General features: G+C 44.7%; 1 protein-coding gene across 1 annotated transcript in view; it reads right to left on the reverse strand.

Annotated features, from left to right (window-relative positions):
* Positions 1-3,298: 3,298 nt before the first annotated feature.
* Positions 3,299-13,728, reverse strand: part of tektl1 (tektin like 1) — a 69,748-nt gene continuing 59,318 nt past the window's right edge. Inside the window, exons 5-8 of the mRNA XM_068008989.1 lie at positions 11,084-11,250; positions 4,171-4,266; positions 3,759-3,798; positions 3,299-3,375 (exon numbers count right to left, since the gene is read on the reverse strand). Coding sequence (XP_067865090.1) covers positions 3,299-3,375; positions 3,759-3,798; positions 4,171-4,266; positions 11,084-11,250 — 380 coding nt within the window. The remainder of the gene's footprint in view (positions 3,376-3,758; positions 3,799-4,170; positions 4,267-11,083; positions 11,251-13,728) is intronic.

The raw sequence follows: 13,728 nt of genomic DNA on the forward strand, positions 1-13,728 counted from the left end.
TGTTTCCTTTGCAAATATACATCCAAGTGCCTTCTGAAAGTTACTATTGAAACTGCTCTGTCGCTCTTTCAAACAGTGCATTCCAGTTGATATCAACTCACTGCGTAAAACAAAGTTTCTGCATATTGCCTCTGGTTCTTTTGCCAGTCACCTAAACCCATAACCTCTGGTTACTGACCTTTCTGCCACTGAGAAACAGTTTCTTCTTATTTACCCTTCAAACCTTTCAAGATTTTGAACACCTCTATCAAATCTCCTTATAACCTTCTCTACTCTAAGGAGAATGACGCCAGCTTCTCCAGTCTCTCCACGTAACTGAAGCCTCTCATCCCCGGCATCATTCCAGTAAATCTCCTCCGCACCCTCTGCAAGACCTTGACATCCTTCCTGAAGTGTGGTGCCCAGAATTGAACACAATACTCCGGCTCGGACCAAACCAGTGTTTTATGCAAGGTTTAGCATAACTCCCTTGCTTTTGTAGCCTATGCCTCCATTGATGAAGCCAAGGATCCCATATGCCTTCACAACTTGTTGTGCCCATCATCGAAGGCTTGTGTATGTACACTCCTAGGAAACTCTGTTCTTGCATCCCCTTAAAAATTATACTATTTATCCAATACTTGGTTTTGTAAATTCTCTATCATGCTTCAAGGGCTGCTTTAAGGTGACGATGCCAAACACAGACATGATTTCTACACAAAACCATTCTGTCCAAGAGGTACTGTTCAGCCTTGCTAGCAAGCCCTGTGTATAAAGAAAGACTTGCATTTATATAGTCCCTTTCACGACTACAGGACATCCCAAAGTGCTTTATGGGCAATGAAGGATCTTTTACATCCACATGAGAGGCCAGACAGGGCCTCGGTCTCATGCTTCATCCAAAAGACAGCACCTCTGACAGTACTGCATGGGAGTGTCAGCCTTCCCTTCCAGTGTCCTGGAGTGCAACTTGAACCCACAACAACAATGACAATGACTTACATTTATAGAACGCTCAAATACCCTAAGGCTCTTCACAGGAACATCATCAAACAATACTTAACACCAAGCCACATAAAGAAGTATTCGGACAGGTGACCAAAAGCTTGGTCAAAGATGTAGGTTTTAAGGAGCGATTTAAAGGTGGAGAGGCAGAGAGATTTAGGGGGGGAATTCCAGAGCTTAGGGCCCAGGCAGCTGAAGGTACAACCACCACTGGTGAAGCATTAAAAATTAGGGATGCGCAAGAAGTCAGAATTTGTTGGGGAGACAGTGGCATCGTGGTAATATCACTGAATTAGTAATCCAGAGGCCCGGGCTAATGCCCTGGAGGCATGGGTTCCAATCCCATCATGGCAGCTGGTGCAATTCAAATTCAATTAATTATTTTTTTAAAACCCTGGCATTGAGAGCTAGTCTTAGTAATGGTGACCGTGAAACTATCATCAATTGTCGTAAAAACCCATCTGGTTCACGAATGTCCTTCAGGGAAGGAAATCTGCTGTCCTGACCTGCTCTGGCCTACATGTGACTCCAGACTCTCATCAATGTTGTTGACTCTTAACTGCCCTCTGAAATGGCCTTGCAAGCCACTCAGTTGTCAAGGTCAATTCGGGGATGGACATCAAATGCTGGCCTTGCCAGCGATGCCCACGTCCCATGAAAAAATATTTTAAAAAGAATTTGAGGAGCACAGATATCTCGGATTGTTGTTAGGGCTGGAGGGGGTGAGAATTTTAAAATCGATGCATTATTGGGCTAGAATCAAATGTAGGCCAGCGAGCATAGGAAGTGATTGGTGAACAGGACTTGGTGCAAGTTAGGATACGGGCAGCAGAGTTTTGGATGAGTTTAAGTTTATGAAGGGTGAAATATGGGAGGCCGACCAGCGAAGTGTTGGGATAGTCAAGTCTCGAGGTAACAAAGGCATGGATGAGGGTTTCAGCAGCAGATCAGCTGAGGCAGGGTCAGAGTCAGAAATTGCCCTGCGGCCCTCTATGCCACACCTGCTAGTCCGACACCCATTACATAAATACATACAACATCTGCTTAGGTCTCCTTCCTGCTCCCTGAAGAATACCCTTTCTCATATAACCCACCCCCCGAGCTAACAATATGCACCATCCTCCTGAGACAGTCCAGAATCTCAGAGAGGAGCCACAAACAGAACACAAAATCAAAGAACCGCACAGCACTAAAGGAATTATTTCTCCCATTGTACTAAGGCTGGCTTTCCGAAAGAACTTAGTCTCATCCCTTGCCTTTCCCATCTGTCCCCCATCCCACCATTTCTCTTTGTTTTAATTCTTCTCCAAATACATCCTTACTCTTTTAAAAGCTATTACACCTTCTGCTTCCGCTGCTGTTTCTAGTAGAACATTCCGTGACGGATTTTCATCTTTACCGCGGCTGACAGCTAACGAAGCACTCCCATTGAAATGGGACCTCAAAAAAGAAAGCTCGCGCGTCTGCCTGAAATCTTGTCGCCCCTCCTGGAACACACTCCACCCCCTACAAGCCCCACCTCTCAATGGCGCACCTCCTGGTTGACTGCTAACATCAGCAACCTGGTAACTGACCCGAGCGGTGAAGTCCCAGGATTCAACCGCCCAAGGAAAATCTGGACAACCCTCAACCGCTTGAGGACAGGCCAGGGAGGATGTGGCCACTTCTCCACAAGTGGAATGTGAGGACCAGCTCAAGTTGTGATTGGGGCCATCCTAGTCAGACCATCACCCACAGGTTGAACTCTCGCCTTGAGCGATCCATTCCTGGTGGTATCACAAGCATTCACTGCATCAGCTGAAGCTGTTGAATAGATTGGTAACCTCTGTATCCAACTATAACTGGGTTCCCCAGCCATACGAATCTTTACTGCCCAAGCACAGGAACAGGAATAGGCCATTCAGCCCCTCACCTGGTCTCCATTCAGTTAGATCATGGCCAATCTGCACCTTAACTTCATCTACCCATCTTAGTTCCCAAACCCTTAAGACCTTTGCCTAACAAAAATCTATCGATCGCAGATTTTGGTAATTTTCAATTGAACCCGCCTCCCCCCTCCCCCCCCCCCCCCCCCCACCCCCAGCCTCTCCAGACCTTTTGGAGAGGAAGAGAGTTCCAGATTTTCACTGAGCGTCATACTGACCTTGACAAGAGTTGCTGCCTCGGGAAGTTGTGTTGCTGGGTGGCGCTGGTAAACCTTCACCAACGGTCTGTCTAGGCGCTCACGCGTCGTGAGATACTTGCTGCTCTCTGGGCCCTGATGGACATCGGAGGGGAAAAAAAACTAGCATTAACTGCAAGCATTCGGTAAGAATTAGGGAGGAGTGAAGTCAGCCATTGTTCCTGTTGCTGATCTTCGACAGCACCACCCAAACCCGTGACCTCTACCACCTAGAAGGACAAAGAGCAGCAGATACATGGGAACACCATCAACTGCAAGTTCCCCTCCAAGCCACACACCATCCTGACTTGGAACTATATCGTCGTTTTTTTCACTGTCGCTGGGTCAAAATCCTGGAACTCCCTCCTTAACAGCACAGGGGGTGTACCTACCCCACATGGACTGCAGCGGTTCAAGAAGGCGGCTCACCACCACCTTCTCAAAGGCAATTAGGGATGTGTAATAAATGCTGGCCTGGCCAGCGACACTCACGCCCCGTGAATGAATAACTGGAAAAAAATTTAAATCCTGTAAAAACTACTGGCATGTGTTTGCCCTGCGAACGTCAGCAGAGAGGGAAGGAACAAGACGAAATTAAGCCGGTGCCACTCACCATAAGATGAGGTGTTGAAGAACCCCAGCAACAGCCGATCCTGCAGGGGACAGTACGTGTTCGGAGAGTTCTGGCAGTTCGGTCTGTGGTCAATAACTGACATCTCCAATTAAATTGTGTTGTGAAACTCGGGTGGGGGAGTGCCACGTGAGGAGTAATTTACATTGATAAAAAGTCTCTATTCAGCGGGCAGCCATTTGATCAGTGCCTACTGGAAGGTCATCTGGAAAAGGCAGGGTGGTGTTGGAGTGGGGGGGGGTGCTCATTGAGCAGAGGCACCCAGGTTGAATGCACCCTCTGAAGACCTACTGGCCATGATGCCTCTCCTGGGTCAGATTTCACCAACCCCCCAATCCCCAACCTCTGCAGATTTTCCCATGCCTGGGATGGACTGGCATGGCTGCCTACCTACCAGAGTTATGCCGTTTGCCAATTCCATGTCATCATACCAGCGCTGTGTTCGATTAATGGCGGCTCTCGTCTCCCCAGAGCTGACCTCCATGTGTTGCTAAAAGAGAGAATGTCGCAGATAAACAAGAGTTAGCCAGCGCGGCCCAGTCCAAGAAACCATTAGTAACTTTAGCTTCAATTTCAACTCTGGACCTCACAGTTTTTGTCCATGTTTCTTCGCAGATTCCCTTGCTGAATCAATCATGATAAGTTAAGGAGACACTGTTTTGGAATGACAGATGCGTTATACCGTGCAACAAACAAACTACGTCAAAGGGCTTGAACTTCCCTGTCCACATCGCCAAGGGTCAGAGGCCAATTGACGTGCCTTTCTCTCGCCACTGAGTCAGAAGTTTGTGGGTACAGGTCCCTGTAGAATCATAGCATCATAATACACAGAAGGAGCCCATTCAGTCCGTTAAGTCCGTGCGGGTCTCCATTCCCCTGCTCCATCCCCGTAGCCCTGTAAGTTTATTTTTCTCAAGTGACCATCCAATTTCCTATTGAAGTCAGTGATCGTCTCCGCTTCCACCACCCTTGTAGGCAGTGAGTTCCAGGTCACTACCACTCACTGTGTTAAAAATTTCTTCCTCACATTCCCCCTGTATCTCTTGCCCAAAGCCTTCAATCTGTGTCCCCTAGTCCTTGTATCGTCAGCTAATGGGAACAGCTTTTCTTTGTTTACCTTATCTAAACCCATCATGATCTTGCACCCCTCTATCAAATCTTCCCTCAATCTCCTTTTCACCAGGAGAACAATTCCAGCTTCTCCAACCGAACTTTCTAGCTAGAATCCCTCATCCCTGGAACCATTCTGGTAAATCTCCCCTGCAACCCTTAAGGACCTCAGCATAACATCCCTGCTTTTGTGCTCAATACCTCCACTTATGAAGCTCAGATCCCAAATGCTTTGCTGACTAGTCTCTCAATGTGTCCTGCCGCCTTAAAAAACCTACGCACATGGACCCCAAGGTTTCGCTGTCCCTGTACACTCTTTAGAACTGTGCCATTAAGTATATATTGCCTCTCTCTATCCCTTCTGCCAGAATGCATCATTTCACACTTCTCTGTATTAAATTCCATCTGCCACTTGTCTGCCCATTCTGCTAGCCCATCTATGTTCGGATGCAGTCAAGTTGTTATCATCCTCACTGTCTGCCACACCTCCAAGTTTGATATCATCGGCAAATTTTGAAATTTTACTCTGTATTCCAAGATCCAAGTCATATTTTATATATAAGTGTGTATTTTTTTTATATTGTTACGACCAGGTAAGAAAGGTGTCTAGAGGTGCCTTTTAGCCTTCACCTGCTCTTATTGTAACAGGGTTTTGTTTTTAAACACACTGTGTTTTGAGCTCCCCCTTGGTGAATCCTTGTTCACCAATTTCCACGTACAAGGAAAAGAAATGAGCATAAACAGGCTTTCTTAGGTTTAAAAAAGAAAAGTGAAATTTATTAAAACAAACTTAAACTCTAATTCGGTTAACGCCTACGGATATACGCCGTACCCCACGCTAGTATGCATACGCGATACACACATGCAAACAGGGACAGAAAAAAGCAGAAGAAAAATAAAGTAAAGAGGTTTGAGGCAATATCAGAAGAGTTTCTTGTTTACTATACTTCGAGCTCACTGTAGTCCTTTTGTAAGTTGTCTTGCTTTTTGTTGGGGCCCATTATTCTTCTTAAACCTTGTTTACTGTAAGAGACTTTTCTCTCTTGGGGTTCATGTGTCGTTCATGGGTCTTCAGTTCCGTGAGAAAGAGATGGGAGCAGATAGGAGAGAGGTCTTTTCCAGCCCAGGAGCAAAGAGCTTTCAGAGTTTCAAACCCTCTGTGGGAAGTTCAAATAAAAACAGCCAGTTAGTCATGTGACTAAACTGGTCTGACCAGGTCTTCTGTGTATTGGAGAAGCAGAGACGGGGTCCTTTGTTCCAACACTGTCTGCTAGTATGCAAAAAAAGTCTTTCCAGCAAGGGGCCTGGCAATTCCTTGTGACAGGCCCTATTTTCTTCCCAGCAACATTTTTACATTTTTAATGTTCATGTGGAGAAATAATGTGTGCCTCATTCTTGGCAGGTGGGGGGGGGGGTCGCATGACAATATTGTTTATAGATATAAATATTTTTTAAAAAGTGATCCTAGCACTGAACCTTGGGAACACCACTGTCTACCATCCTCCATTCTGAAAAACAATGATTTACCACACATCGCTGTTTTCAGTCCTTAAGCCAATTTTTTTTTTATCCAAGCTGACACAGACCCTCCTATTCTTTAAATCCATACAGAAAACATGCATTGCATTCCCTCCATCAACCTTCTCTGTTACTTCATCAAAAAATTAGATTAGTTAAGCACGATCTGCTTTTTACAAATCTGTGCCGGCTCTCAATTAATTCGAACCTCTCCAATTGTCTGCTGATTTTGTCCCCTGATTATTGCTTGTAAAATCTTACCCACCACTGATGTTAAACTGGCTGGCCTCTAATTACTAGGAATGTCTTTACATCCTTTCTTGAATAAGGGTGTCACATTTGCCACTCTCCAATCCTTTGGCAGCTCCCCGTATCTAGGGATGATTGGAAGATTATGGCAAGCCCGTCTGCTATCTCCACCCCTATTTCCTTTAGCAATCTGGGATGTAAGCCATCCAGACCAGGTGACTTATACACTCTGAACATAGCTAGCCTTTCCAGTACATCCTGCCTGTCAATTTTTTCACCCATCCATTACCTCTACCATCTCCGTTTCTACCAATATTTTATCAGATTCCTCTTCCTTAGTGAACACAATACTAAATACTCATTAAGTATTCTAGCCTTGCCCTGGACCTCTAAGCATATATTACCTTCATTGTCCCGAATAAGCCCCACCCTGCCTCTTACTACCTGCTCGCTATTTACACACTGGTAGAAGATTTTTGGGTTCCCTTTTATGTTAACTGCCATTCTATTCTCATAATCTCTCTTTGCCAGTCTTATTTTCCTCTTCAATTTCCCTCTCCACTTTTTGCATTTGGCCTGGTTTTTGCTTGAAGAATTTGTCGTGCAGGCCCCCACCTGCCAAGAATGAGGCACATTAATTTCGCCACAAGGACATTAAACTTCAAATTGTTGCTGGGAAGAAGAGAGGGCCTAATACAAGGAATTGCCAAGCCTGGCTGGAAGGACATTTTTTGCATAGTAGCAGACACTGCTTGGAACAAAGGACCTGTCCGTGCTCCCAATACACAGAAAAGACTTGGTCAAACCAGTTCGGTTATGTGACCACCCTGCTGGCCAACTTGGGGAGTTTTAAATTGGAGAAACAGTGTTTGAAGACAGAAAGCTCTTGGCTCCTGGACTGAAGCAGACCTCCTCTCCTCCTGTCAGCTCCCATCTCTTTCTCACCAGCTTTGGAATCCATTGAAGACACATGAATCCCAAGAGAGAAAAGTCTCCTACAGTGAACAAGGTTTAAGAAGAAGGGTCTCTGACCTGAAACGTTAACTCTGCTTCTCTCTGCACAGATGCTGCCAGATCTGCTGAGTATTTCCAGCATTTCCTGTTTTTATTTAAGAAGAATACTGGGCCCCAACAAAAAGCAAGAATTATCTACAAGGAAGGACTCCACAGTGAGCTCGAAGAACCGTAACAAACTCTTCAGATATTGCCTTAAACTTCTCTACTTTATCTTCTGCTCTTTTCTGTCTCTATTTGCAGTGTGTATCGCGTATGCATGCTAGTGTGGGCACGTCGTGTATTCGTAGGCGTCAACCGAATTAGAGTTTAAGTTTTAATAAATTTCACTTTTCTTCTTTAAACCTAAGAAAGCCTGTTTGTGCTCATTTCTTTGCCTTATAATTGGAAAGTGGTGAACAAGGATTCGTGAAGGGGGAGCTCAAATCGCAGTGTGTTTACAATAAAACCATTACAGTAAGACCAGGTGAAGATTGAGAAAGCCCCCTAGACACCTTTCTCACCTGGTTGTAACAAATTCACCGAACATGCATCGTACACCCTCTTTTTTGTTTCGTCATATTCTCTATTGCCGTCATTATCCAAGGATCCCTGGTTTTGGTTTCCTTGCCTTTCGCCCCTGTTGGAATGTACCTAGCCTGTACCTGAAACATCTGCTCCTTAAAGATCACCTATTGTTCCATTATCATTTTTTCTGTCAGTCTGCTAGATCCCCTCTCATCCCACGGAAGTTCACCTCTTTCAATTTAGAAGTTCTCCTTTAGATTGTTCCTCGCTCTTCTCCATTATTAATCGAAACCTTATGATGCGATGATCACTCCTACCCAAGTGTTCCCCCCCCACCACCCCCCCCCCACCACACACACAATTGGTTCACTTGGCCCACCTCATTGCCCAGCACCAGATCTCGCAATGCCTCCTTCCAACTTGGTCCAAGAACACTCTGAACACATTTCAGAAATTCCTCCCCCTCTTTACCCTTTACTCTAATTCTATGCCAGTCGATACTTGGGTAATTAAAGTCCCCCAATATCACCACTCTATAGTTCTTGCACATCTCTGTGATTTTCTGGCAGATTTGCTCCTCTATGTCTGACTACTTGGAGGCCCACAGAATACTTCCATTTGTATGATCATCTGCTTTTTGCTTTTCAATTCTAACCAAATAGATTGTGTCTTTGCCCCCCAAAGACATCCTCTCTCTCCAACACCAGTACAGCCACCCCACCTCCCTTTTTTCCTTCCCTATCTTTTTTGAACATTTTGTATCCATGAATGTTAAGCACCCAATCCTCACCACTTTTAAACCAATGTCCGTTGTTGCCATTACGTCCCACACAGCTTTTTGTGCTTGTTGCTCACCAATCTTATTCACCACACTGTGTGTGTTTACATACATTCTAATCCTGTCCTTGTATTCCTGATCATCCTTCTTAGTCTGCACCTATCTAATCTGGTATTATTTCCTTCTCCTGCACTATCCAACACACTCATTCCTTTATGCACCTTATTCCTCTTTTCTACTTCTATATGCTGGTTCCCATCCCACTGTCAATTTACTTGAAAGACATAAGAACATAAGAAATAGGAGCATGAGTGGACCATACGGCCCATCGAGACTGTTTTGCCATTCAATATGATCAGGGCTGATCATCGACTCCACTTTCCCGCCCACTCCCCATAGCCCTTGATTCCCCGAAGTCTATATATGTCAGCTTCAATGATCGAGCATCCACAACTCTGGGGTAGAGAACTCCAAAGATTCACAACCCTTTGAGTGAAGACCCTCCCCAACAACACTAGTGAACCTCCTCGCAAGGACATTGATCCCAGCCCTGTTGAGGTGCGACCCATCCCTTTTGAATATGTGTCGCCTGCCCCAGAACTGGTCCCAGTGCCCCAAGAATCTGAAGCTCTCCTTCCTAAACCATGCCTCAAGCCACGCATTGATCCTCCCTATCTTCCTATGACTACTCTCACTAGCACGTGGCACTGGGAGTAATCTAGAGGTTACTACCGTCTAGATCCTACTTTCTAATTTGAGCGCATAATCCGGCTTGACGTTCCCAGTGCAGTACTGAAGGAGTGATGCATTGTTGGAGGGGCCATCCTTCGGGTGAGACATGAAACCTAGGTCCCATTTGCCCTCTCTGGTGAACCTAAGTGATCCCATGCACTATTTCAATGAGGAGCAGGGAAGTTCTCCCCAGTGTCCTGGTTAATATTTATCCCTCAATCAACATCATAAAACCGAACATTATCTCATTGCTTATGTGAAACTTTAATGAATGCCTTCTGGAAGTTCATATAAATAACACCATTAAACACTCCTTTATCTACCAGGTGAAATTACGTCCACAAAAAATTCAACTCGGTTCGGCAGACATGACGTCACTTTCCCTTCACAGGCCCATTTCGCCTCTCCAAATTTCGTTCCTATTTTTCCAAGTTCATTACCGGTCATTATTTCATTGCTGTTTGTGGGAGCTTGCTGTGCTTATACTGACAACCACATTCCCTACATTACAACCAAAGTTCCCTCTAATTATTTTTTGGCCCCTTTAAATTTTTTGTATGGCCATGCATATGCAATAACACAAAGGGAACGACTTGCGTAGGAGTTTCAGGTTGCTATGTGGCCACACAGCTTAGAGAGAACATTGATTACAACAGTGACTACCCTTCAAAAAGTACTTCACTGGCTATAAAGCACTTTGGGACATCCTGAGGTCATTGTAGGTGCCATGGAAATGCAACCTCTTTCTTTCTAATCATTGTGGAAAGCCTTTGGTAGAGAGTGCCCTGTGTGTGGACATCAAAGAAAGTATCTACTGGAAGTGGATAAGTACCCGACAAAGTGTCGGCACTTTCCAGAGAGCAGGGAGGGGAGAAAGCTGACAGGATTAAAAAGGGAGAGAGAGAAAATAAAAGCACAAAAACCGAACACAGACTGTATGGTAGCAGTTTTGCTGACCTTGGGGTCTACAGCTCTTTGCTTTAATGACTCGTTTGTCTGCAGCAACCTGCTAAGCAAAACCGCAACCCACACAGACGTTATCAACAGACGAATGTGGTATCTAGAGTATGCATTGACTTAAGGAAAATAATAGCTTGTTATGTACAGCGTTATGCAAAGCTGACCTCGGATTCTGCATGGTGTATAGTCACGTAGGCCGTCCTGTGCTTATCTTGTGGTTTTGTAACTAATTGGGAAACTGTCAGCTCGGCATCTGTTGTACTATATAAATCCGCGGAGATCTGGAGTGCTTTGGAGTAGCACCGGACCGTGATTAGGAAAGGTGTGCTCCTCATGATATCATGCAATAAAATTTGTTAATGCTCAGGGTCTGAGTCCGGAGAATTTCTTTGACAATCAAATTTCTTCAACAGGCTGCCATTGGTCCATTGGTTCTTACCGTCATGGCCACACACTCTGCCATTTTCTGAGTGAGTCCGTCGTTCACTGATTTCTGTGCACCTTTTATGAGGGTGACCGAGTTCTCTATTAACTTGTCGCTCTGCTCCCGCAGTATCTTGGACTGGACCATGATATCTTTTGCATTATTCATGGCCGCCTCGCAAGCTGGTAACAAGATAAGATTTGATCATTACTCGTGCATCACAGGCAACACGATCAATGTCCTTATTTGCAGGCGAGCAGTTAGGGTTTTTCAGCATGCTCACTATCCTTCATCTCAGCGTGGGTTCAAGCATCAGGACTTACAGTGATGTCCGTTTATTCACTTATTATTAAACACGCCAGTGTGACCATTACCTGCAGTGTCCATGCAAATAACATGAACATACTCATGAGCAAAGAACTCATTTGGATGGGTGAGCTGGCTTCTCTCCACTGCTCACAGTCGTTCTGGGCCCGACTGCACAAAATTCCAAAAATACAACAGGGTAGTTTGTACTTTTATTTTTAGAGATGCAGCACTGAAACAGGCCCTTCGGCCCACCGAGTCTGAGCTGACCGTCAACCACCCATTTATACTAATCCTATACTAATTCCATATTCCTACCACATCCCCACCAGTCCCTATATTTCCCTACCATCTACCTATCCTAAGGGTAATTTACAATGGCCAATTTACCTATCAACCTGCAAGTCTTTGGCATGTGGGAGGAAACCGGAGCACCCGGAGGAAACCCACGCAGACACGGAGAACTTGCAAACTCCACACAGGCAGTACTTACATGGTTAACGACTGGATCCAATAATTCATTACCTTCTGTGTACTCACTGTTGATTTGCTGTTTATTGGGGTCAGCTGTGGGTTTAAACCTCACCCCACAGACTTGAGCATAAAGTCATAGAGTCATAGAGTCGTACAGCATAGAAACAGGCCTTTCGGCCCACCGCGTCCATGCCGACCATAATGCCTATCTATACTAATCCCACCTGCCTGCATTAATTCCATATCCCTCTATGCCTTGCTTATTCAAGAACCTGTCCAGATGCCTCTTAAATGTCACTACTGTTCCTGCCTCCCCCACCTCCTCAGGCAGCTCATTCCAGATACCCACTATTCTTTGTGTGAAAAATTTACCCTTTGATCCCCTTTAAACCTCCTCCCTCTCACCTTAAATCTATGCCCTCTAGTTTTAGTCACCCCGACCATGGGAAACAGACTCTGGCTATCTACCCTATCTATGCCTCTCATAATTTTATATACCTCTATCATGTCCCCTCTCAGCTTCCTTTGCTCCAGGGGAAACAGACCCAGCCTATCCAATCTCTCTTTATAACTCAAGCCCTCCAAACCAGGCAACATCCTTGTGAATCTTTTCTGCACCCTCTCTAGCTTAATCACATCTTTCCTGTGGTACGGCGACCAGAACTGCACGCAGTACTTCAAATGCGGCCTAACCAATGTTATGTACAACTGTAACATGACGTCCCAACTCTTGTTTCCTACATTACAACAAGTGATGGACCTGGGGGGTGGTTCATGTGCATCAATCCTTGAAGGCGACAGGACTGACTGACTTAGCGAAAGTGGACTGGAAACAACTACTTGAAGGTAAATCTGTGTCAAAACAGTGGGAAACATTCAAAGGGGAGATTCAAGGGTTTCAGAGTAAACATGTTCCCAAAAAGAAAAAGAGTGGGACGGCCAAATCTAGTGCCCCATGGATGTCAAGGAGCTCACAGGGTAAGATAAAGCAGAAAAGGAAAGCTTATGTCTGACACAGAGAACTCAATACTACAGAAAGCCGAGAGGAGTATAGAAAGCGGAGGGGTGAAATCAAAAAGGAAATTAGGAAAGCTAAGAGAGGGCATGAAAGAATATTGGCAAGCAAAACCAAGGTGAATCTAAAGATGTTTTATTAATACGTTAAGAGTAAGAGGTTAACTGAGGAAAGAGTAGGACCCATAAAAGACCAAAAAGGTAACCTCTCTGTTGGGTTGGAAGATGTTGAAATGTTTCTTAATGAATACTTTGCATCTGTCTTCACAAAAGAGGGGGATGATGCAGATATTGTAGTTAAGGCAGAGGGGTGTGAAGTATTGGATGTGATAAACATAAGGATAGAGGAAATATTAATGGGATTAGCATCCTCAAAAGTGGATAAATAACCACGACCAGATGAAATGTAATCCAGGTTGCTAAAAGAAGCCAGGGAGGAAATAGCAGAGGGTCTGTCCATCATTTTCCAGTCCTCACTGGATATTGGTGTGGTACCAGAGGATTGGAGGACTGCTAACATTGTACCTTTGTTTAAAAAGGGAGTGAGGGATAGATTGAATAACTACAGGCCAGTCAGTCTAACCTTAGTAGTGGGCAAATTATTGGAATCAATTCTGAAAGACAGGACTGTCACTTAGAAGGTCACAGATGAATCAAGGATAGCTTGGATTTGTTAAGGAAAGATCTTGTCTGACTAACTTGATTGAATTTTTTGAAGAAGTAATAAGGAGCATTGATGAGGGTATTGCAGTTGATGTGGTTGTTACGAAAGTGCCTCTGTTTTGTTAAATATATTTTTTGACGATTCATTTTGAAAGGTTGAAGAAATGCTAAACGTTCGGGTTTTCAAAGGGGGTCATGTAAAG

The sequence above is a fragment of the Heterodontus francisci genome, chromosome 29, assembly GCF_036365525.1.
Source record: "Heterodontus francisci isolate sHetFra1 chromosome 29, sHetFra1.hap1, whole genome shotgun sequence".
In the NCBI taxonomy this organism is placed as follows: domain Eukaryota; kingdom Metazoa; phylum Chordata; class Chondrichthyes; order Heterodontiformes; family Heterodontidae; genus Heterodontus; species Heterodontus francisci.